This window comes from Peromyscus maniculatus, chromosome 21, assembly GCF_049852395.1.
Source record: "Peromyscus maniculatus bairdii isolate BWxNUB_F1_BW_parent chromosome 21, HU_Pman_BW_mat_3.1, whole genome shotgun sequence".
In the NCBI taxonomy this organism is placed as follows: domain Eukaryota; kingdom Metazoa; phylum Chordata; class Mammalia; order Rodentia; family Cricetidae; genus Peromyscus; species Peromyscus maniculatus.
The window spans coordinates 28985832-29012199 of NC_134872.1; the positions used below are offsets into that span (position 1 = coordinate 28985832).

The 26368-nt window shown below is 44.0% G+C and overlaps 1 protein-coding gene across 4 annotated transcripts in view; it reads left to right on the plus strand.

The window, feature by feature from the left end:
* Window positions 1–26368, plus strand: part of Mcu (mitochondrial calcium uniporter) — a 170231-nt gene extending 143863 nt beyond the window's left edge. For 3 of the 4 annotated variants that reach the window (XM_076557208.1, XM_076557211.1, XM_076557212.1), the window contains 6 exons: window positions 7083–7253; window positions 8286–8390; window positions 16716–16876; window positions 18532–18735; window positions 21979–22095; window positions 24521–26368. In XM_076557208.1, coding sequence (XP_076413323.1) covers window positions 7083–7253; window positions 8286–8390; window positions 16716–16876; window positions 18532–18735; window positions 21979–22095; window positions 24521–24598 — 836 coding nt within the window. In that variant the 3' untranslated portion in view covers window positions 24599–26368. The remainder of the gene's footprint in view (window positions 1–7082; window positions 7254–8285; window positions 8391–16715; window positions 16877–18531; window positions 18736–21978; window positions 22096–24520) is intronic. The other variant, XM_076557210.1, reaches the window with a different exon arrangement.

Consider the following 26368-nt stretch of genomic DNA (forward strand, 5'->3'; position numbering starts at 1 on the left):
CCTGTCATCTAGGGCTACAGTCATTTGGAGACTCATCTGGGCTGAGAATCCAATTCTGAGGCTGCTCACTGGTGAGGGAGAAGAAGCTGGTGGTGGGAGGCTCCACTTCTTCATATAGGCTTCTCCGTAGGGCTCCAGGCTTGTCCTCGTGGTAACCAGCTTCCCCTAGAGCACAAGACAGATGCAAGTCACCTATGACATAGCCTCAGAAGTCGCACACCATTGCTTGTACAAGCAAGTCCTGTCTTGATAATGATAGAAGTGCACAATTGTGTGACTACCTACAGGTGAGAGAGCAGTCATAATGAGACTTCTTGGAGGCCGGCTATAATAATATATAATGCATATTATATAGAGACTACTGCATGTTATACATGAACATGTATGTGTGCATTTGGACCTGCCTGTATTCATGCTGTTACAGGTGAGAATAATAAAGACCAACTTCCAACCTCAGACTTGTGATTTCCTTTGGAGAAAGAAAAATTGCCCTGGTTCAGTTTGGATAATTGAACCTGAGCAAGGCTAGAATGAAGTACTATGTCACTCATAGAAAAAAGAGATGGTAGTAACCTAGCCTAGGATGGTGGTGGCAGAGAAAACTGAATGGATTGGAGATGTCTTTAAAATAGAATGAAAAGCCGTAGATTACTTATTTTTTTTTCCGGTAAATTATTATTTTGCTTGCATGTCTGTCTGTCTGAGGGTGTCAGATTCTGGGAAATGGAGTTACAGACAGTTGGGAGCTACCATATGGGTGCTAGGAGTTGAACCTGAGTCCTCTGGAAGAGCAGTCAGTGCTCTTAACTGCTGACCCATCTCTCCAGCCTAAAAAAGACTGGAAAGCCATAGTTGCTGATTAGTAGGAGAGTGGCAGGGTCCAGCATGAGGGACAGTCAGATACTAGGCAGTTTTCTTGCTTGGACAGAAGCTAAACGATGGTCTTAAGTGAGATAGTGACTGGTTAGAGGGAAATGAACTCTGGGGCTGTGAGTCTACAGTGCACCTGTGGAAAGCTCATTCATTGGGACAGCACCAACATTTGTGTGCTAGCTGTATTTGGACAGATGCCTGGAGAATATGCGGGTTGAGAGGCCTGGATTCTGAGGCAAAGCGCTTAGAAACTTTTGAGGAGTGAAGAGAGGAAGAACTGCCTATGACTAAAAGTTAGGTCTAGACCTGCAGAGGCAGGCGGATCTCTGTGAGTTCAAGGCCAGTCTGGTCTAGAGTGAGTTTCAGGCCAGCCAGGGATATGTAGCAAGACCTTCTCTCAAAAAAATAAAAATGAAACAAACAAGCAAACAAAAAATACAAAAAGATTAAAAAAAAAAAACAAAAAAAAACCAGGGAAATGCAGTGCCATCAAAGCTAAAGAAAAAAAGTTTTTACCAAATGACATGGTTACGTCATTGAATGCTGCTAAAATATAAGCAAGTTGAGGGCTGAAATCTCCATTAGTTTTAGCAGCCCAACACCATGCGTGATCTAAGAGAAATGATTGCTGAGTCAGACGTTATAGTACAGGTCTGTAATCCCAGCACTCAGAAGGCTGAGGACAGAGGCTAAGGAAATGGATTAGTCAGCCGGGCAGTGGTGGCGCACACCTTTAATCCCAGCACTGGGAGGCAGAGGCAGGCGGATCTCTGTGAGTTTGAGGCCAGCCTGAGCTACAGAGTGAGTTCCAGGAAAGGCGCAAAAGCTACACAGAGAAACCCTCTCTCGAAAAACTAAAAAAGAAAAAGAAAAGAAAAAAATGAATTAATCAAACAATGAGAACCAGACTGCATTTGATCCAACTGTGACACTTCAGGAGTATTATCTGATCTTGTTAGAATTTAATTCTCTTAGCTGGAGAAGAAAAAGGTTGTGGAAGAAGAATGCATGACTCTCTGGCTTCCTGATAGTAAAATCAGATAATTGTGTCTCACTTTTGTGGTACGGAGTGTTAACAAAAGTGGACAATGTGTGAAGAGTTCATAAACCACAGAAATCATCTGTCCCATAAAGTTCAGCCTCAGGGACTGCCTTGTCCACTGTTCCCTTCCACCAGGGGCCCTGGAGACACAGTCTTGATCATAAAGTGGCATTTGATCTATAGAGAAGATTTTACCTGTCCATTTGAACAATAACCAAACCGTGTAAAACTATGTCATGGTTTGGTGGTGGTGGGTGAGTGGGTGGTTGATAGGTTGGTTAATGTTTTGAGTCAAGATCTCCGATAACCCATCCTGACCTGGAACTTGCTGACTGTGAACGGATTCCTCCCTCCTCCACCTTGAGAGTTCTGGGATTCTGTACCACCACCCCGGCTAGAGAGGGTGGGAGGGAGAGGGAGAGGAGGGGAGGGCCTTTTAGAGGCATTCGGGTTTTAAACATTTGACCAAATAATAAGCGCATGATTTACCACAGACCTTCCTTCTCTCATCTTTCTCCCCGACCCCACTCCTCCTACCCCGCCCCACCCCACCCCACTCTTCCCACCCCACCCCACCCTGCTCCACCCCTCTCCTCCCACCCCGACCCATGGTATTGCTTTGCTCCCAATCTATGCAGTCCCGATGTTCAGAGCTCCTGTCCTGCTGCTCCTCTTAGCCTACAGAATTCCGTATCTTCTGTTTTATGCTTAAAGCCCTTGTCACAGTGTGACTGGCGCTAAGTGTTTATGGTGGCAGCCCTGCGACTTCTAAGTCTCTTTGAAGTGACACTCTTGGCAAACATGCTTATTCATTCTTGTTTTACTAATATGGAAGTCCAAGCAAAGGCCACTTTAAACGCATGTCTCTGGAGATCCGTGGGTGCTGCGGCCCTCCTTGTAAAGGCCTGTTGTGATGGTTGTCTTCACCCAGCCTTTTGTTGACCTGTTGTTAAACTTGACAAACTTTGGTAATTTCTAGTCCTTCTAGGATGCTAACTGAGAAGTCTAACAATTACATTGCAATCCAGTGTGTGGGAAAGAGGGAGACCTGGGGATTCTTTTGAAAGCAGTATTATAATGAAGGTTTGTGTATTCCGTGTGTATTCATACTCTCTAAAGGAAGATGGTAAGCTAGATGAAGAGGATCTTCAGCCTCCCTGTCGACCCCGGCTCAGTTGTTTTAAAGACAGTAGTAACCTCTAGGCATTTAATGTTTTAATGAAATGCTCTAAGCGTTAGCTGAATAATGCTGAGAGAATCCTATCTTTTATTTAAATTCCCTTCTACCTTCTAGAGAGCTGTGGTTAGCTGGTCTTTTGCATAACAGAAAGAAGATAATTGTGGTGAGGGATGCCAAATGAATAAGTGAATCACTTAGTTTACTATGATACCATCATTGCTATCTATAGCAGAGACGGACCTGTTTATGTATCAGAGCCTCCGAACGCTGGGTTAAGGATTCTTTTTGAAAAGGAATATGACAACTTTTTCAAATACATTTAGATGTTGCAAATGCGTGCTGTGTGTTAAGTTGTTGACCCGTTCCCTTGAAGTGTGTACTCAGTTTCTTTCACTTCCTATGTCAAATTTCAAATCATGTATCTGTGTTCATGAACTCTAATGGGAACGTCTGCCCTGCTATAAACAGCCACAACATACCCAACCTTTCTGTGACAACAGTTTTCAGATATCTGGAGAGCAAGCAGCATAATCCTCTGATCCCAGCTAAAGGTAAACAAATGGCTACAGTCATTTTTCCCAGTTTCTCAGCAGGAGGCAGCTGCTGACTCTAGCACACGGAGTAGAGACAGCCAGGCCCAGGTCCCCTAGCTGACAGGAAGGAGCACGCCAGCCAGGCTGAACAAGCTTTGCTAGGCAGCTGGGATTGTGTGTCAGTGAGCCCGAGGGAGGAGCTGTGCCGAGCCCTGTCCTCCAGCTGAAATGAAGAGCAGACCAGGGCATTGTGGGACAGTGGTCCTGAGGAGAGGGGGTACGAAGAAAGTGCTCCTGAGATCCGCACAGGTTCCCATGAGCCTGGCCAGGGTCTAATGCACAAGAGTGACTGGAACAACTTCCTCAGAAATTATTTTTACCGGGAAATAGGAAATGAATGGATCTCAGTGTCCATATGAGGCCAGATGTCATTTTCTCTTCTTCCAGCCAGAATAAAGGACGTCACCTGCACCCATAAACAGAAGAAATTTCCAGAAAGATCACCTAGGAAGTAGCCCACAATAAAGGAATTTCTACCTCTATTTTAAAGAGAGAGTCTTGAAAGAATAAAATTATTACATAGGTAATGTTACTCTACTCAAAATACAGTGCTCATCAATACAAAATTGAGAATATATAACCAGTGACCAAAATAAACTAGTCATGGAGCAGCAGGAAAACATCCCCAACTTGGCCAACAGAGAACCAGAAATGACAGAGTGGAAGTCAGTAGCCAAGAATGTTCAAATGGCTGTTGTAATTATAATCCTTATGTTGTGGGGGGATGTATGACATGAAGAGGAGTGAAGCTATAAGAAAATTCAAATGAACTTCTGGAGATTTTTTTTTTTTATATTTGAAGTTTAAAAACAGAATACAGAAGGAAAAAAACAAGATACAGAAAAATAAAAAATAAAAAAACACAGAAGGAATGAGCAAGAAGACAGAAGCTGTGGAAGAAAAGATCTCTGCCCCTGAAATATCTAGCATTTAAACTGAGAGGGGATAGGAACCTAAAGTGTATGAAGACGGGGTCAGAAGCTTTGGGACAATATCGTGTGATTGACACAAGCAGAGTTAGGACTCTCAGGAAGAGGGGAGGAAGACAGAATGAAGATTAAATAATGATCACGTTTGCCAAATTTGGTGGATACTATGAAGGCACAAATCTAAGATATTCAGCCACTTCCAAGTAGAATAATCAGAAAGGAAATCAAGGTGCATCATAATCCAGCCATTGAAACCCATGCTAGACAGGAAGTGTGACAAGCACATAGAGGAATAAAGAAAGATACACCATGCCCAAACTTTTTATTTTGTGGAAGACAAGACAATTCAGTTAATTCTTCAAAAAGTGCCGAAAGGGGGGAAAATCTGTCAACTAGATTTTCTTTTACATACTAAAAATATCTCTCTCAAAAATCAAGGTGCAGTGACTTTTTCAGACATACAAAAATGGAAAGAACTCATTTCCAGTGCATTTGTGCAACAGTGATATTTAAGGGGGGTCTTTGGACAGGAAGGAAAGGGTGGCCTAGAGTATGCATGAACGTAGCATGAATGCTCTGTAAATGGTCAGTATATTATTTAAAGGAGAATGTACATTTTGCTCAACATAGACACAAAGGTTTCCCAAATACCGATTTGTAGGTGACTGCATCTGCCACAGATAGACACTGACTGTCCACACAGAGGCTTTTAAACAAGTAATCCTAGATGCTTTATTGAGACACTAGAAATAGCTTTTCTATTTGCAGGTGCGAAGATAAATTGCAATAGGTCTGTGCATCCAAACAGTGCTGGGCAGGATGAAGGTATCAGGGTGAACCCATGTTAACCTAAAAATGTAATTTAAAAAGTATCGCTCAGTCATACAAATGAATGAACTACAATTGCATATAGCATGCATGCATCTCATAACCATGCCCAGGGAAGGACACCACATACAAAGAATTATGAGTCATAGCTCCACTAATTTACTACAGAATCAAATACAATAGGCTCTAAAAGCAGGTGCAAAGTACCGAGGGATTCGCAGGGGTCCAGGGAGGGAGTCTAAAGACTCCCGACCTTGAGACATGTCAGAACTCATCAAATGTCCATTGAAAATAAGAATTGTTGGAGTTTTGCTGTTAAGACAGACAAGGAACTTGGGTGTGAGTGACAACTCTGGAAAGTTCGATGCTTTCCAAATCTCCAGAACAGTTCCTCCTAATCTAATTTTGAGGGGTGTGACGCTTATGAGAATAACAGAAGGTGCCTTTTGAGTTACAAAGGGAGCTAGCTCATTATCACCTAGTGATCAGTATGTTGAGTGTTCTGAGTGGTTTGTTTTATTCCTTCCCTGCAACATCTCTTAGAGTTAGGAACCCACTCTCCGTTTGTGTGGGGGGGGAGGGGGGTGAAGTCCATAGATGTTATGTAATTCCCAAAGATGCTGAGCCAAGATCCAAACCCAAATTCTACTCCAAAGCCCGTGTTTTCCCCTCATGCTGGCATCATCTCTAAATGTTTAGCTGCTAATGTGAGGGTTGGAGCTGAAAACTTTGCTTTAAAAATATATCTGAAAAATTATTCTTAGAAAAGGTTTTCTGGGATTCAATTTGCTAAGGCTCTGTGCATTGAAATTGCCAAAGAAAGAAAAAAGAAAATAAGGAACGCTGTCCATGCTGTGTAACAAGTCCCTCCGTTGATGGCTAACAGTGCTCCTCCTTATACATTTCTCTTGTGAGCTTTCACTTCTGACTGAACTCGGAGGGATGTGCGCACACCCCCGAAAGGGGCTGGCTTCTGGTTTAACACATGACACATCATGTTGTGTAAGTGAATGTTTAGATATATTATAGTTTAAGCGTCACTTTATCATTTATCATTTATCGAGACAGGGTTTCTCTGTGTAGCTTTGCACCTTTCCTGGAACACACTCGGTAGCCCAGGCTGGCCTCAAACTCACAGAGATCTGCCTGCCTCTGCCTCCCGAGTGCTGGGATTAAAGACATGCGCCACCACCACCCAGCCCGAGCCTCAGTTATTATTGGTAGACTTTGGGGAAGAGTTTCTGAAAACTTTGGTTCCCAAGGTTGACACACCTCCTACAGGTCGTGTCAATCACCTCCACCTTTGGCTACTTAGTACAACCTTGCCAGACAGGACCAGGACTTGGCTCACCCATACCAGGACTCCCTGTGTTGCATTCCACCAAAGCCTCTCCTTGGCCCACTCGGAAGACAGCTCCTTGTGCATTTTTTCATCTCAGAAAAAAAATAGTCCCTTGGTCTGTTTGATGAGTCTGTTCCTAGACTAACCCGAAAAATTCTTATTCTTAACTTTCTTTAAAAACATTTGAAGTCACGCTGATGGCAGTCCCACCACAGGTAGGAATAGTGGGGATGAGACGTTTGACTTAGAGTAAAGCCTAACTGTCATGCGTGTGTTTGTGGGTCCTTTTGCTCAGACGTGACGGTGGTTTATCAAAATGGGTTGCCCGTGATATCCGTGCGGCTACCATCTCGGCGTGAACGCTGCCAGTTCACACTCAAGCCCATCTCTGACTCTGTCGGTGTGTTCTTACGGCAACTGCAAGAGGAGGATCGGGGGATCGACAGAGTTGCCATCTATTCACCAGGTACAGTTGCCTCCATCTTTAATTCTCGCCCCCCTCCGCTCGCCCCACCCCAAACAGCCCAGTCCAAGAGAACGTTGCTCCGTTAACGTTAGGGAACATGGGAGTTTTTGCTTCACAAGTGTGGGAGACAGAGCCCTTTCTGTCCCAGTGGTCCTCAGGACATAACCGTTGGATGTCAGCAGATGTGCGCCCACAGGGAGTCTCATTCCAAAGCGGCTCCCATCAATGCCGCCACAAGGACAAGCAGGCAATCACATTTCATGTTATGGAGACCTCTTGTCATTACCGTAGGTGCAGAATATGTTTTTCCGGTAGCTGAGCCCTCAAATGTTTGCCAAAATAGAGAATATACAATCAGACACTAAAAACTCTCATTTGATGTAACATCTGTTTATTTAAGTGCCAAAAACATTGTTGTCGCTATGACTTAGAAAAATCTTTCAAACCTACAGAAAGATTGAGAGACTAGTAATGACCCATTTTACGAGTCACCAGCTACGACAGCCCCAACTTCTGTCCTTTGAGTTTTGACCCCTGTGCTCCAGACACTCCAGACTCATCCTGTAATGTACTCGGTAGACCCGTTTGGTACACTTGCTCCCCGCCCCATCCTTCCCTACTGAGTTAATTAGCAACTTATCGGTGCCTGGGTGGCCAAGTACCGTGTGATGGACAGCGCTGAGCCGGTTCCTCACCCGGCTTCCAATGTAAAGGTCCTCGCCTCCCCTCCCCTCGGTGACTCCAGATTCCAGCTGAGCCCTGTGGGTCAGTGACCAGCAGTTAGCTCGCTTGTTCCCACAGCTGCCGGAAAAGCGATTGTTAAATCCTCACAAGGAGCATGATACAAGCCCGTCTGTGTTTAGCATCGGCCTGGGGGGTGCGAGGCAAAGGTTAACTGAGAAGTGGGAGAGAGCGCTCTAAAGCCATTTGAGATTTGGGGGGGGGGGAGCTTTGTTGTTGCTGTTTTGTTTGTTTCTGACCATTCTTAAATCATTATGGGCCGGTGACTAGTTTCATTTAAAATCTTCACAGATGGCGTTCGAGTTGCTGCTTCCACGGGAATAGACCTCCTCCTCCTCGATGACTTTAAGCTTGTCATTAACGACCTAACATACCACGTACGGCCACCAAAGAGAGGTAAAAAAAAAAAAAACAAAACGAAAAAACCAACCTTAGTAAAATGTTGTAAATGTGGGAAGGTCTTTGGAAAGACCTTAGTTTTTCCATGAGTAACCCTGAGAACCAGACAACATGTGGTCTTCACGTGTTTTGTACAGCAAGCCTGGCTATGCACTAAGCCAGGCTTCCACCTCGATACCGGATGCGTTATCATTCCACACTTGTGGAGGTCAGAGAACAACTTTCTTTCCCTCCACCATGAAAGCCCCTCTACTTGAACTCAGGTCTCAGGCTTGGCAGCAGGCACCTTGACCCACTGAACCAACTCAGCAGCCTTTGGTTTCCCATGCAGATGATTTCCTTTGGCTTGCAGTTCCAAAGGAACGCATCCATCATGGCAGGGCCACATTCTTATATGTTAAGCTGAGAGGAAGGAAACCTTTTTATGTTTAAATCAAGGGTTTCTCTGATCTGCTGCACACTGTATTAGGGATCAGTCATTCTGTTTCTTCAATGGCTTAAGTTCAGCTGTCTGAAGTCACTTGTGCGGATGGGACTTGGCTTCCAGTGCGGTTAGTAAATCCAATGGAGTCGTAAATATAAACTGTATTTGATACACCCGACTTACCAAAGATGATGTCATTTTCTTGCTTGCTTGCTTGCTTCTTTTTTTGGTTTCTCTGTGCAGCCCTGGCTGTCCTAAAACTCACTCTGTAGCCCAGGCTGGCCTCTGACTCAGAGATCTGCCTGCTTCTGCCTCCCTAGTGCTGGGATGAAAGGCGTGCGCCACCACTGCCCATAAGCAAACGTTATGTCTTAGTTTAGTTTATCTTAAGTGTATCCAGAACTTAAGCACATCAAATACGATTGAACAGAATCATCTCACAAAAAGCCTGCTTAGTTATAAATCTCTGATAATCTCATGTACAATACACGACAGGGTATTTTTTAGACATACGTGGATGCACACATGTAAAACACACCACCCAAAGCAGAAACACTGGCAGCTCACGATAGGTTAGGGGTTGGTTACCTCCGTGATCACATGGCTGACCGGAAGCAGCAGTGGGCGCTCTCTGCCAGACATCACTAGCATGGAAAAAGATCAGATCTCAAAATGGGAACCATGGTTCTTGTGCACAGTGCCTTCCCACCACTACAAAAATCACAATGTTCTGAGTCCGGGGGCCTTCTGAAATCCTTAGAATTGCCACCATATGCATACTTACTCTTATGTGGGGGAAAAAGTGAAGTGCCCAACTTTGGTGCACATCTTCAGAGGTGGTATTTTAATGGTCTCTGTTATACACACACGTACATAACATGCATGCCGCAGTCTTACTGGTCTTCCTTTTCATCCCAGGCTCCAGGGCGGCTTCTGCCTTTTTGGACCTTTTTCCCTCTGCCCTGAGATTCATTGTCATTTTCTTCTTCTAATGCCCCTCCCACAATCAGGACTCCCTGCACTAACCTCGTAGGACATCTCCCTTTAGTCCTGCTCTTAAGAATTGGATCTAAGCCTGGGCTACCAAGTGAGTTCCAGGAAAGGCGTAAAGCTACACAGAGAAACCCTGTCTCGAAAAAAAAAAAAAAAAAGAATTGGATCTAAGCCAAATACAGTGGTGCACACCTTTAATCCCAGGCCTTGGGAGCCAGAGCCAGGCAGGTCTCTGAGTTCCAGGCCAGCTGGACCTGTATGGTGAGTTCCAGGACAGCCAGGGCAACACAGAGAAATAAGAGTTGGGTTCAATGGGCTGGAGAGATGGATCCGTTAAGAGCACTGCTGCTCTTCTTTTTTTTTTTTTTTTTTTTTTTTTTGGTTTTTCGAGACAGGGTCTCTCTGTGTAGCTTTGCACCTTTCCTGGAACTCACTTGGTAGCCCAGGCTGGCCTCGAACTCACAGAGATCCGCCTGGCTCTGCCTCCCGAGTGCTGGGATTAAAGGCGTGCGCCACCACCGCCCGGCTGCACTGCTGCTCTTCTTGAAGACCCAGGTTCAGTTCCCTGTCCCCACACCAGGCTGCTCACAGTTGTATGTGACTCCAGTTCCAGGGAATCCAACACCCGTGGTCTCTACAACATAATGCACACATACATATGAATTTAAATAAATAAGTACACTTGAAAAAGAATTGGCTCTATCATAGAAACAGTTCAGAGTGAGGGCCTGAGTAAACATCCCCAGACACCCATCCATTAGTCCACATAGGCCTTCCCACCACACACCTGCCCCCCACACACACAGTGCCTTTCTCCCTGCTCCTTCCTCTCCTCCATCTTCTCATGTTAAAATCATCACGTCAGCTCATCCATGGCACCCTAAAGCATCCTATTTATTCTTTCTCTGGCTCCAAACAAACCAGAAGTGATTAACCTCTGGACTCTTACTTACTCTTTTTCTCTGTAAATGTTCTCTGAGAGGGCAGGCACTGTGGTCATCCTATGTTGAAGGAATTAAATAGCTCAAACAAGAAGCATTTTGATTGTTCGGAGGCCAGATTCTCTTGTCTAGCAACAGAAAATGAATGAATGCACGCATGAATGAATGAATGAATGGATGGATGGATGGTAGGTAACACTTAGAAAAGGAGATGGGAGTTTCCATATACAAGTGTACAAGTTAAGAGTTTTCATTTGAAGTGATGACTAATCCAGTGACTTCTCGGTGGTTTTCAAACAGAAAGAAATGCTTTTGTTTCTTAAAAAAGGCTGCTCTCAGGCTTAAAACTAAAGTATAAACTAATATATATACTTTAGGAAAACTAAAGTATAAACTGATCATATGAGGGATTATATTTGATTCACAGGTGATTTTTTTTTTCTTTTTCTGTGTCTCAAAACTGTGAGATACCTGCCCAACTTCCCTAGAAGTAGATTGGGATATGAAATTTTCAGCGGTTAAAAGTCTAAAATTTATGGAGATAACTGTAACCCAAATGGTGGAGGTTGGCAATATTCTTAAAGAATTTGAATTTTGTTTTTGGTCATTTGAGTCAGTATCACTGTAGAGCCCCAACTGGCCTCAAATTATTAATCCTACCGCCCTTCCCCACCCCCCCTACTGTGTGGAGTGTACGTGTGCACCACCATGTCCAGCCTCCTATGTAGTTTAAAGAACTGTGTGTGTGGTGGTGTATTGTGGCTTGTGAGAACTAAAAATACTCAGAATGTTGTATAAACTATGAGTTCACACGTAGCAGGCTCCAAGGACAGAGGATTCATTCATACCAAGTCCAGGTTGGCCACACGCCATGTGTACATGGGACAGCAGGCTGTAGGTGTCGACAGCCCTGTGCTTAAGCGAGGGGAACAAGAGGACCTGTGTCCCAGGTTAGAACAGGGAGACATGTCATAACAGGAAAGCTAGTGGCCAATTCTAGCTCATCTTTTTAGTGGCCATGGCTGTTCGTCATTAAAGTCTCAACCAGAAACAAGAGTATGGAAAGGAACACAAAGGCCTGGAAAGTAACTAGTTACCGTTCTCTTGTTCTTGGAAAAGGAGAAAATGAACCCCGTGTCCCTAGAGGATATGATTTCCCCTGCTGAGAAGAATCATTTTGATTGGCACTGCTATCGCTAGCTGCCATTTAGCTATCCACAGGTTCTTCTTAGTGATGTGATTTGAGGAATGAGGTCGACAGGCAAACTAACCAGTGAAAATGAGTGCCTCGTTAGAGACCCAGCTAGCCAAGACCTTCTCTAATTATGTTTGTGGATGACAAGACTTCCCATGGCTCGTTATATTAGCATATCTCTCTGACATTATTATTATGGGACCGATGGTGTATTCAGAGATGTTGGTAAACATTGCCATTATTATTTTTTGTGTGTGTAAACCGTGCATGATTTAGCCCAAAGAACTCTTGCTAAGCCATTAGCTAAAATTTTCGTCTCCAGTGACTTCTCAGGATCAAGGGATGGGGTTATTATTGTCACCTGGGCCTTGACAATACCTTACAGCCATATCATTCCTGTTAAAGCAACCTGACAAATAAATCGTAAACCCCGAGTCCACCAAAGCTTTACCACTACATAAGCCAAAAGATAACTTTACTTTCAGCCAGGTCTAGAATGGCACCTCTCTGAGACCTATAACTTATCATTATCTGGGTTTTTCTAATTGCTGTTAGAAGGCATTGTGGTAGCATGTTAGTTGTTGTTCTTATTATTGTTTAGAATAGATAATACATTCATAAGGTTCAGCTCCCAAAGACTAAAATAATCTTACATAAAAATCACCTATCATTGGTCCCCAAATAGCCTTTATTGGCACATAAGCAAATATGTATACATGTTTTAGGCAAATGGTGACATAGTATCATACAAACTATTTGTGTCTTTTGTATCATGTCTCAGTGAAGCGGAGCCACATGAATATTATTAAAAAAAAAAAGATTTATGGTGGGAGCCTGGGAGAGAGTTAATTAGAAATATCCTTGCCTCCCACTTCTCTGAACACATGTCAAAAGCGTCTAGCATGGTGGCACATGTCTACCCAGTGCTGGGGAGGCAGAGACAGGCCAGTGAAAGACCTTGTCTCAAAGGTGGTGGTGATGTTCTAAGGACCACACCCAATATTACCCTTCAGCATCCACACACACATGCATACACATGTATGTCTTTGCCTGTCTCTGCCTCCCCAGCACATGCACGTGCATGAATACACAAATATACCCATAGATATGCATGAAAATATTCATGGGAGGAGGAAGACCTTTTACAGATTATAGCTATAGCTGAAGGAGAGGGGTCTGAAAGGGGAGCTTGGGGGACCAGAGAAAAGTCAGAAAGGTTGAAGCTGTGGCACCATGGGATAGCTTGTTAGGGAACCTGGAAATCCATGCACATCCAGATTTTAGTGGAGGCCTGCAATGAAGTGCTTTATTGTAGGTGGAGAGATTGTTAAATAGAACTTTCTGGCACAGGGCTTTGAGTTCAATCCCCAGGACCAAAAAAGAAAATTCTTTCTGCGATGTTAAAAATGTTACATTTTTGTCCTTGTAGTAGCCTATAAGTAAATTGACCCTATAACTGGAGAACTGAATTTTTCAAGTAATTTAAATTTAGCCAATGGAAAGTTACAGAACTATCAGTCATAAGATTAAACAACAACAACAACAACAACAACAGGAGTTGAATAAGTTCAAGTGGGGTGACCATCACTAATAACAATGTACTGTTGAATACCACTGAGTAGATTTTTGTCTTCTCATTACAAAAAAAAAGTATGTGACATAATAAATACATGTATTTAGCCATTTCACAGTGAATGAATACATATTTCAAAAATAACATACTGATGATAAATATATATACTTTTTACTTGTTAGTTTAAGACAGTTAAAAATAAACAGAAGCATGTGGCTAGTGGTTCCCATATTGAACAGGCCATTTTTAGACGTCTGCATCTGGTTCTGGGTCTAGATTTGCCATTAATCAACAAATGCTACGGATGAGAGGTCGCCCGACACAGTGGGAGGGAGCAGATGCAGTTGGTCTGTCAGCAGGCTTCTCTGCATCTGCCCGACTCCCTCAAGCACCCTTCAAGACCCTTCCAAAATCTCACCTTGATTTCTCTTTTGCTTAGCCCTGACTCAGAGCCACTCAGAGGAAGGTATTCTTGGAAGCATAGTACAGTCTCACACATTGACTGGGTATAAAAACTAAACAGCTTCTCTTACCTCGTAGGAGGCCATGGCGACCTCACCATGCCAGTTTGTGAGGAATGCCTCCTCCTCCTCTTCCACAGTTTTGGGCTGTGTTTGTTTGGATGAGTCTTCCCACCACCTCACTGCTTGTTTTATGACTTACTGGCAGAGCCTGACAATGTCTCCATCTTTTGCCACAGTTTACGCAGAGTGTTGAACGTATATCATGAAAGATATAGACATGCGTATGTCAGGAAAATGTGTAGGACTGTTGTGATAGAGGGAGTGTGGATCTGAAGTTAAATTTTAAAGAAGAAAAATATTAAAAAATAGCTTACAAGTGTCCCTATGCCTGTGAAATGAGACACAGAACCTTCTAACTACAACATCAACCTAGAAGAGAAAAAAAACAATTATGTACTGCCTCAGTGAACAGAGGAAGACTGATACAAAAAATAAGTTTTGTAGGCATGAAGATGCTTTGCCTGAGCTTCCAGCTCAGGAGACAGAGGCAGGAGGATCATGAGATGAATACAAGGCCAGCCTGAGCTACATAATGAGACACTGTCTCTTAATCAGTTAACTAATTAATTAAATCTACACAGTGGAACCCATGGCCTGAAGGTTATTTTTCTAAACTAACACATTTTAAATGATTTTCTAATAGAAATTTCCTTTATTGTAAAAACAAATGTCAACCTTATTTCCAAACGCTGTGATAAAACACCATGACCAAGGCAACTTAGAGAAGGGTTTGTTTGGGTTTATGGTTCCAGAGGAATAAGAGTCCATGACCATCATGGCAGGGAGCGTGGCGGCAGGCAGGCAGGCAGGCATGGCGCTGGGGCAGCAGCTGGGAGCTCACATCTTGATCCAAAAGCAGGAGGCAGAGGGCACACTGGGGATGGCTGGGGGCCTTTGAAGCCTCAAAGCCTCCTCCCCTCATGACACACCTCCTCCAACAAGGCCACGCCTAATCCTTCCCAAACAGTTCCACCAGCTGGGGACCAAGTGTTCAGACATGGCCTACGGACGCCATTCTCATCCAAACCACCACAGCATAGGATACTATTTGGGAGAGAATTTCGTTAACCATGGGAAACATATCAACTTCAGGATTTACCTTTTCAAAAGAGAACTGAGTTGCAGGGGCAGTATTAGGAGGTTTCATTTTACCTCAGCTCCTGACCTTTGGAGTCGGGAGCTGTGGGGTCCACCAATGTTCTAGATGGAAGAAATGCCCTCTAGAATGCATTTGTGTGGTAAAGCTATATTCCAGTATGAGCTCGCAGCCTTGCTGCAATAGGATCCTGTTCTCATGGACGACATCTAGAACCCACAGTGCTCTTGTTTCTGTTGCCATTGATCCCAGACACATTTACTGAAGCTCTAGAAGATTCCATGTTGGACGTTTTACCACATCAGCCCTTCTCCAATCCACTTCCCTGCCTTCCATGGATTTCTTCATTGATTAACATTTTGTGATAACTATACTGGAGGCTATTGGAAACAGATTGTTCATGTTCCCGGAGCCAAATTTTGATTTGGGAAAGGACTGATCAGGGCTTGGAATGTAGCTGAATTTTCATTAGAGCCTCAAAACACATTTTAGAGTTTTGGAGACACCTGCTGCCCGTATAGAAGATAGTGAATTGAAGAATTTAATCTTTCACCTTTTCAATCATTTTCATAACCCTTTACAGCATGATACTGAGGCCCGGACAGTTATTCTCAGCCTTTGCTAAACAAGATAGAATAGAAGTTGGCTGGTATGCTGGGGGAGGTGTGTAGTGTTAAGATTACTACAGTGTTGGTGTTTTTTGTGTTGTTGGGTTTTTTTTATTTATTTTTTGCCTTTACGTTTGCAAATTTGAAATGTTGTGTGTTTTTCTCAGAAGTGTCTAAGTGGGGAAAAACATAAACAAAAAATGTCAAGGCCACAGGTAAATTACAGACCAACCGTTTCATAAAGAATCATAATGAAGCTGACCCTGGCCCCCCTGACTGGCTTTGAACTTGTGTCCTAAGTTTTTTGTGTCTGTCTGTTGGTGTTACTGTTTTTCAGGTCTAGGGAATCAGGCCCAGGCCCTGGTATGCTAGACAAGCTCCCCAGCCACACCCAGCACTGGGGGTGACCCTTCCCATTTCTCTTGGTCCTGGCTGTATTCATAGTACTTGGACTTCCAAGAATAAAATAATAGGTATTGATTTCAAAGTTTTTGAGTCACCCTCCTGTGATTTTTTTACTTCCTTCATGTATAGACTGATATTTTAAAAACTGTTAATTCAGTTTAATGCTGAAGGACTCCCATAATGGATGGACCTGCCTCATGGCCTTGCCATTGTCTCATAGATCTAGGAATAACAATTCTTCATTTAAGATGTTCAATTTTTATTACCTTTTTAGTTATGTAGGTGTGTGTACATGCATGTACTTTGAGTGTGTGCATGTGTGCACACTTGTGCACATGTGGAGGTCAGAGGACAACTTGTGGGAGTCGGTTCTTTCCTTCCACCATGTTGTTCCCTGGGATTGAACTCAGGTCGTCGGGCTTGGCGGCAGGCACCGTCCCCAATGAGCCATCTCCTGGCTAAGATGTTGTTGTTTTATTTATGTGTTTATTTTAAGGTATCTGTTTTTATTCTTCTCTCACACAGTAGATTCCCCACCACAGTTCTGAACCTCTTTCTTTCAGACCTCCTAAGCCATGAAAATGCAGAAACCCTGAACGATGTGAAGACGCTGGTCCAGCAGCTCTACACCACGCTGTGCATCGAGCAGCACCAGCTTAACAAGGAGCGGGAGCTGGTGGAGAGGTTGGAGAACCTCAAGCAGCAGCTGGCTCCCCTGGAGAAGGTGTGGACCCCCTCAGGCTGCTCCCTCAATCCCCTGTGTGTTAGTCCCCCAACCCCCAATGCATGGGCTTCCGTGTCTCACTTTGATATACTTGAGTCCACTTATGCAAGTTGGTCCATTAGCTTATTGGGTGACTACTGACCAGGAGAGCTTCTGAATGTCGTGGATGCCAGGTCATGAATGAAGAGTGTACGGAACACATTGTGTAAACCTAATTCACTGTAGAAAATATCCATGCTACAGAAAGTAAAAAGAGTGTTGATATGATCCAGGTTTTTTTATTCTATTTGTTTATTTATGTGTGACTGTGTTGGCACGCACATGCCATGACGAGCACATGTGGAGAGCAGAGGACGATGTGCAGGAGTCGGTTTTTCTCCTTCTACAGTGTGGGTCCCAGGGATTGAACCCAGGCCATCAGCTTTGCTGGCGAGCACCCTTCCCACTGAGCCGTCTCACTGACAATTATGACCCAAGTTTTAATGTATTATTCATATACATTATTCATATGATATATTACTCATATACCATTATTGATATTCATGTGCACGCTTATACACAAAGAATAATCAGAAGGAATATAATAACCTCATGCAGGCCCATGACTGACTTTTCTCCTTTACATTTTTAGAATATGGTATTGTGAACATGTTACCCTAAATCTTTATGATATTGCAGGTGCAGCCATTGCTCACTTAATGATGGGGATACATCCTGAGAAATGTCTCTAAGAGACTTCATCGTGAGAACCTCACAGAGTGTATTTGTGTAGACCTAGGTGGTCTAGGTCTTTGCTCAGCATGAGCTCTTGATAGAGTCAGAGACATGGTGACCCTGCATGTATGAGGCTTGTGTAACCGCCTCTAGACTAACAACGGAAAGGATAGTTTAGACAGTACTTTCTCCAGTAGCGTAGCTGTTCATTGCCTTCAAGAGTCATACCCCTCTCTCCTGCACTAACAATACAGTGGCCTTCCGTAGGCCAGCATCGCCACAAACACGTGAATCATACACTGTCATATGTGCAGTCCTTCGCTGACCAAACCATGTTGTGTGACATGTATGTTTTCATTTTAAGAGGCTGGATGATTGGGATTGGAGAAAGGAATAAGTCCTGTCAACGGTGTGCCTTTGCTCTCCTAAGGACAGTTGTTACCATGTGTTATCTAGCATGCGCCATGTTCAGCCTACGCGATAAGAAAGCTAAGGGGACCCTGCAGATCTCGTCCTGAACACGTTTGCTCAGCATCCGCAGTCTGTGCTGACTCATTCTCTTGTTCTGCCCTGGGATAAATTTGAACTAAAACTGATAATAGATGGAGTCTGACGCACTAGGAAGAGGACATGGCGGCTTTTATTCACCTCTTTGGAAAGTTAGCCTTGCTGTCGGATGAAGAGCTGTTGAAACTCACGCTCTTATTTCCACAAGCCTCTAGGGTAAAACTTTCAGAAAGCACACAGAATTCCTAGTTGTCCCTGTAGACGGCATGTTCGGTGAACACTACCACTGTTATTGAGGAGGCAGGTTACGATAGCTGGAATTGACTCCAGCTTGTTGATAAGCCCCGCTCCATTTGTGGACGTAGAGCAGTTTAAAAGAGTCGGGCGTTGTTTCCAAAGCAAGTGCCTGAAGGTTGTCCATGTGTGCCCGCTAGGTACGAATTGAAATCAGCAGGAAAGCAGAGAAGAGGACGACTCTGGTGCTATGGGGTGGCCTGGCCTACATGGCCACACAGTTTGGCATTTTGGCCCGGCTTACCTGGTGGGAATACTCCTGGGACATCATGGAGCCGGTCACCTATTTCATCACCTACGGAAGTGCCATGGCCATGTACGCATACTTCGTGATGACGCGCCAGGTAAGGATTCCTCCCCAGGCCTCCTTTTCCAAACCAGGAAAGGAGTTTTCAAGGCCAGTTCTCAGTTACGTGCCGGTACTGTTGTAGGTGCTAAAGATGGAGAGGGATGTGTATGACACAGCCTTGGCCACTATGAATCCTGTGCATAGATGCTTCTAGAATTAACATTGTAATAAGATGAGTGAAAAGAAGAGTGTGCCACCATAAGGGGTTTGTTCACCTTTTTGTTTGATATTTATTTATTTATAATACTGTTCTTACAATGCTAAAGCTCAAACCCAGGGCCTTATACACACTAGCTCTCACACTGACCTACATCTCCAGCCACAATGGCTTGACTTCCTATATATTTATGTAAATATTTTATGTATAAATATATGACACCCAACTTTTCATTGAATTTTTAGAATTGAAATTCCTTATAATTAACTGAATGCATAAACTAGATTGCAAGCTACTTCTGTGTATGTTCAGGGATGTTTTGACCCACAAAAGAAAGGTGAACAGTAACAACTTGGTCACTTTATCCTCAGTCTATTTATCAACCAAGGCCACCTTAGTGAATACTAGTACCTAGAACCAGTTTTTGTTGATGGTGTTGGTTCAAGTGTCATGGAGATCCATGGTAACATTTTGAGAAGGATGATGGATTATGGCTTTTTTTTTTTTTAATGTGGTGCCAGTGATGGAACCAGGGCCTCTCATATGCTAGACACACTCTACCATGGAGCTCCATCAGCAGCTGTCACTATGTCTGCCATACTGGATCTAACCAGCGCTGCCTTGAAAAAGAAACATTCAGAGCAGCGGAGACACACCAGACTCCCCACATTCTCTTTGTGTCTAAAGCAGTCTCAGGGCTGCTTCAGGAAGTTTTACATGGCTTCTTTTGAACTAGACATTTTCCTCCTGTTGTTAGATCTGTGATCATGGACCTAGGCATGTGTGGGGGAACAAAAGCATGGGAATTTTATGTAACCTTTCTTGGCCTCCCAAACATGCCTGGTAGAGAAGGGGAAAGTGAAGAGTCCATGTTCTCTGAATGCTCACCCAGGGTCTGCTGGGTGACTGTGACTCATAGCAGTCCTGAGTAAACAGAATGAGCAACCATGTCATCCTACCCAGCTGCCTCTCTGGGTGCAGCCTGCCTCAGTTTCCCTCTTCCTCCTCCCCAGCCTGGGCTTTCATAACTGATGGCTGTCCATCCTTAAATGTCTCTCAGCTCAGTGTTCGCACTGTGTTCTGGTCCCCCAAGATGCCCTCCATTGCCCCCTACCCCATTCCTCGCCTCACAGCATTCTTTAATCTGGAAAGTTCTCCCTGCTCCTTCCTAACTGTCCTATTTCAAGGTTTACTTAAACCCCCACCTCTCATGAGCTTTTGATCATTTTCCAGCAGCTCAGTGTCTCCCTTTCCTCTTGAATCACTGCAGTGTATTAGTCTCTCACTTTTCTTGCCCTGTACTGCTCATAATTATTTATTCAATGTCTTTCCTTCAAAGGAGACTATAATATCTTTATGTGGATTTTTATTATTATTGTTGTTGTTGTTATTATTATTATTGGAAGGGTGTGGTTTGTTTGCTCTGGGGACAGGCTCTCACTTTGTAATTCAGTGTGGCCTGAAGTTTGGGATCTTCCTGTCTAGGCCTTAGGTGCTGAGGTTACAGATGTGCTCTAGCACACCTGCGCAGGCAGGACACCGTTCACATTTTATCCCTGACCCTGTGACATGGTACCTTATACCTCAAGGACTGAATAAAAGGAACAAATGAAATTAATGAGTCACGCCTTCAGGCACGTCCAAGAACCTCTCCAGTTATACCTTGCATTCAGAAACTATTTGTGATATATTCTTGCCAGTCAGTCAAATTTAAAAAAAAAAAAAAAAAGGCATTTCCCTATGGACTTTGCATCTCTTCAATTATGAAAAGATTAAGTTTCCCTTCTCACATCTGTGAAAACATCCATACACCTTTCCCCGAGGTGAATCGCGTGTCATACATTTTACATCTAATAGCATAAATATGCATCCCCCCATGTATTTCATCTCAATTCTATAAGTACATATCCATGCTACAGATGAGGAAGTAAGGCTCATTAGGTTAAGAGTTACATGTTGAAAACTGTGGGTTCGGGAACTGAACCCAGCTGTGTTCTGCCCCCAAGCTTCTCTTTCCTGTAAATTACCACGTTCCCTCTGTTGACTTTGTTCATGTATAGTTATTTCTGAAAACGAAATAATCTGGATCTAGAATAGCAGTAGTATTGAAGAGGCTAGGAATGTGTCACACGCCTATATTCCAGCACTCGGGTAGCAGAGGCGGCGTGTGGTCTACATAGAAAATTCTAGGCCAGCCTGAGCTGGGAGGGCTGGGCTGGGGTCGGGGAGGTGATTACTGCCACGGAGAGCTCCTCTTTGTACATATCCACTGGGGCTCCACATTAATGCAGTGCCAGTCTGGAACACAGTGGCAGCACTTTCTACGTTACCGCGTAGTTGTAGCTCTAGAATTGTGTCCTTCCTGTGTTAGACGAGCCACTGAACTTGCAGAATACTGCTACTGCCCCCAAGTGACAAGTTGTGACATAGCAATAGTAAACAATTTAGTCACACCTCTGACCAGAAGCATCAGCTGAATTAAATGGACATAGCTTCTTATGCTAAATATTGGTGTGCCTAACTACCATCTCTAATGAACACCATGAGCAACATCTAAATTCTTCTGAATTGTTACAATGATATGCTACATTCTCCACCTAAAGAATCTGTAAGACGGACGGCAAAGTCCTTGAAATAATAAAACTCAGTGAATCCAGGCATGCCGGCCCCTCTCAGCTTAGCAGTGGTAGAAAAGACGACAGACAGACACCACAATGTGGTCTACAGTAGAATAGCACACAGCAGTAAGAAATGAACAGACTCTGGCTGCCTAAGAACAATCAAATCCCAGCACAGTGGCCAGTGTCTGCAGTCCCCGCTGCTGGGGAGGATGAGGCAGGAGGATGGCTTGAGCCCAGGATCCATGCCTGCCCGAGAGACATATGGGAACTTGGTCTCAAAACACAAAAGACAAACAAATGTTTACGAAATAACTAAATATGTGCCACGGCATGTTGGTCTGTCCTTATGTATACATGTTGTGTTGAGTCTAATTAATGTTAATAATTAACCAACAGTTAATGTCTTTATTAGAATACTACTAGTGAGGACTCATGGGCTAATTTCTCCTTTGTTTTGTAGGAATATGTTTATCCAGAAGCCAGAGACAGACAGTACTTATTATTTTTCCATAAAGGAGCCAAAAAGTCACGTTTTGACCTAGAGAAATACAATCAACTCAAGGACGCAATTGCTCAGGTAAATTCTAGAAGAATTTACAGCCCCATCTTAAATAGCATCATTATTATCCATAATCATAGTTCTTCAAATGGGCAGCCTGAAGGAGGGATCCAGCCACTGTATCCTGGGTAAAGGTAGTTATTTAAACTGTTAGCAGTAGACACTTAGCTAGAAGGGTTTTTTTTAAGGGAGTTGGTTTCTCATTAGGACATTTTTCTGTTTGTTTGTTTTAAGGCAGTGTCTTGTGTAACCTGGCCTGTCCTTGAACTCAGTGTATAGCGGTTAGGACGACTTGAACTTCTGGTCCTCCTGCCTCCACCTTCCAAGTACTGGGATCGATTATACATCAGGTTTTTGAGATGCCTGGGATTGAGATCAGGGCCTCAAGCATGCTAGGCAAGCTCGGCTAGTTGACTTACATCTCCAGGCGTTGTTGTGGTTGTTGTTATTGTTTACAAGACATGTCTGGGTATGTGCCTTAGGCTGGCCTCTATCCTCCTAGCTCAGTCTCTGGGGTACTGGCACTGGGTTGACACCAGTGTGCCACCACATCACCTCTAGTTTTCATACCTGAGTGGATGAAAAGATGACAAGTCCCAGCTATCCTGTTGACACCAACACTGAGATTTTTAGAGCTATTTTTTCTTTTGTTCGTTTTCAATTCTTCAGAATTGCCTGCTTTTCAATTAGAGTCATCTGGGTGTTCTTTATTTGCTTGTTTGTTTGGTGACTTTCATTTTCTCTTAATTGCTCTACAATAATTGATCCAAAGACTTCCCAACTAAACTGGACGGCAGCAACAGCACCAAAGTAAAAACCCCACAGCAAGGAGGAGAGACCGAAAGGTCTGTGCCAGGCGTACCCTGGAGGGCGTTCTAGAAGATGCCTTTTAAAGACAAGCATATTCTCCAAGAAGCAGCACCTCTTTCAAATTCCTGCACTTCCTTCAATTTTGGCGAATAAATCCCTGTTTGTTTTCTCCATAGTCTAGTGATTTCGGAGGTTTTCAACAGTCCCCAGAAGGTCTTCCTTCCTCTGTAGTGCTTAGCTACCTGGTGTGTGTGTGTGTGTGTGTGTGTGTGTGTGTGTGTGTGTGTTGATGAGGTTGTGTGTGTTGATGAAGTTGTGTGTGTTGATGAGGTTGTGTGTGTTGATGAGGTTGTGTGTGTTGATGAGGTTGTGTGTGTTGATGAGGTTGTGCTGTTAATAGGCATAATCCACCTTCCACATTGCCTTCTGGTGCTGTATGTAGTCATTCTAAGCCAAGGGTAGTACTGGTCAGTCATCTCTGGAGCCAGTATAAATACAGGTGCATTAGCCCTGCCCACAGCTAATTAATACAACTCTTTTTTTGGGGGGGGGGCGGTTCGAGACAGGATTTCTTTTGATTTTTCAAGACAGGGTTTCTCTGTGTAGCTTTGTGCCTTTTCCTGGAACTCACTTGGTAGCCCAGGCTGGCCTTGAACTCACAGAGATCCGCCTGGCTCTGCCTCCCGAGTGCTGGGATTAAAGGCGTGCGCCACCACCGCCTGGCTAAGACAGGATTTCTTGTGTAGTTTTGCACCTTTCCTGGAACTCACTTTGTAGACCAGGCTGGCCTCGAACTCACAGAGATCCGCCTGGCTCTGCCTCCTGAGTGCTGGGGTTAAAGGCGTGTGCCACCACTGCCCGGCCTTTTTGGTTTTTTTTTGTTTTTTTTTTTTTTTTAATTAATACAATTCTTAAGGATGAGACCCAAGCATGAGATGCTTCAAAGAGGCTTCAATTGACTGCACATCCTTTTAACACTGCTCTAGCTGGTGGGAAGACTCATGCCTATCATCCTAGCACTGAAAGGCGGAGGTAGAAAGGCTACTATGAGTTTGAGGCTAACCTAGGCTACAGAGTGAGATGATCTCAAAGATCAACAAAGCTGAGCAAAGCATGGTGGCACACGCTTTTAATCCTAGCACTCCAGAGGTAGAGGCAGGCTGAGCTCTTGAGTTCAAGGATGGTCTGGTCTACACAGGTCTACATCTGAGTTCCAGGGCAGTCAGAGTTACATAGAAAGACCTATCACACACACACACACACACACACACACACACACACACACACACACACAAATTATTGACTGAGTAAATACTTAAATAGATATTGAATGAACAAAGTCTTAGGACTTTTTAAGACTTTGGTTCCTCTTAAAGTTTTATGCAGGAATGCTGTCACGGATGTCCCACATGGTCCCTGAATTCTTAGGCTCGGGGCTTTATACTGCCTGGCCATTCTGCTTTTCTAGGAGGAACTGCCTTGGGCTACAGACATTTGTCTTCTGATTTTCAGTCTCTGAGAGGATGTCTTCCGATTGTAGTAATGAAGGCAGGGCTGTTCCCTCTCTCAGGGGGCAACAATGTTGCTCACAGCTTCAGTGGCCACCCTTTCTCACCTCTTGTCTCTATTTTAGGCAGAAATGGACCTTAAGAGACTGAGAGACCCGTTGCAAGTACATCTGCCCCTCCGACAGATCGGAGAAAAGGATTGATCTGCGCAGAGCGTGAATCCCGGCAGAGAGAGCACCTGTTTATAACTCATGCCTTTTTAATCAAAGCATTGCAGGTGGAAGGGGGGGCCTCGTGGGGGAGAGGGTTTTTACCTTTAATTCTAAAACAGAACACAAAAGGGATCTTGGGGAAGAAAGGGATGTTCAGTTCTGAGGATCAGGCATCGTGGAGTACCAGTGCAAAGGGTGTGGTGAATCTTGTCTTAAACGTCTCCGTTTCCAAATGGGAACAGCGCAGTTACAGCCAAGAGGACAAGCAAGGGTGATGTTGGGGTGTTCATCTCTTACATCTTTGCAAGGTCTGCAAAACACTAACACACCAGCACCCCACTCAACTCTAGTCTGGTTTTTTGATTTTTTTTTTATTTAAAGTTTCTTATTTTTGACATAGGAATAAATAACTATATAAGAAAGCAAATCCTTATGAATCATGGTTGGCAGAGTCTGAGCCGGTGAGATTAGCCTTCATCTTAAATTAGACCCAGTCTCTGCAAAGTTACCAGGAATCTCTCCATCCTGGATCCCTTTTCTTACCAGCTACCTACCTACTTACGTAGGTTACACTACTTTTATCCAAATAATCATTGGAATCAACTTACGACTGTTTGATGATTGACAGTTGAATCGTCTCTTCATGAGTTCTCATGTCTATCTCCCAGGACTCTGAATCGGGGTCTAGAAATCACTGGCAATACTGCATGAGGTTTTCGTTGTATTTTGTTTTGTTTTGTTTTTTTACCAATTAGTCTTCAGAGGAGGAAAAGATCCTCTCCTTTCTATACCAATCCCATTGATAACCCCCACTGCTCCACATCACAGGTCAGAGGGCCAGTGTTCATCCGTGTTACCCAACAAGGAGGATGGACGTCTACAGATCAGCTGAAAAATCCTGGCTCTGTGGCTGCCTCAGGCCTGGGATGCCCTTGGTTTATCTAAGACACACACTTCCTCACCATTGTGCGCCGTCCCAACCCTACCGTAACTCCAGTCGCTGTAGATCAAGTGTGGATCTCAAAGGGTGCGATTATCTTTATACACGAATACCTTTCTATGGCTTCCTTTAGCCTACCTTCTCCACCCTCTTTCTTTTTATCTTAAATTGAGAGGCAGAAGAATTAATCTTATCCTCTATCAGAATGTTTTCTACTATATTTCCAGATGGCACCTGCACTCGAAAAGTCAAAGAAATCTCTGTCTACTGTCTTGTTTTTAACTGTTCCGGGGGCGGGATGGCAAGAACGAGGCGGGCTTGCCGCACAGCTGATTGGATTTTGGCTTTTTTATCCCTTCACGTGATTCAGCCCTCCTCGTGGGGCAAGGGGTTTCCTTTTCCTCCTCCTTTTGGGATCATTGTGTATGAAAGCAAACCTCCGGATGACAAGCCCAGACTCCAGGTGCCTTGCAGAGGTCGAAGGCCAGCCGGGACTGCCGCTTCCGCCACCACCCTTCACTGGCATGACAGAGTGAAAGGATGCATGTCTCAGTCCCCAGCCTCCTACTTCCTTCCTGTTGTCCAACCTCTCCCCCGTTTCTTTCTGTTGCGTGGAGTATTTTTAAACCATCCATCCTGTTGGGGTGCAGGGTTCTTACGAAGGAAAGGCACAGTGCAATGAGTGAATCCTCTGGGTGGTGTGGGAGGCAAGGGGGGGGCAAGCAAAATGTTGAACACGTGTACAATCCTGTATCATTTATGAAATATGTATAAAAAGCAATGTACCTTCTGGAACAATAAATACTTATTCAATTTTTGAA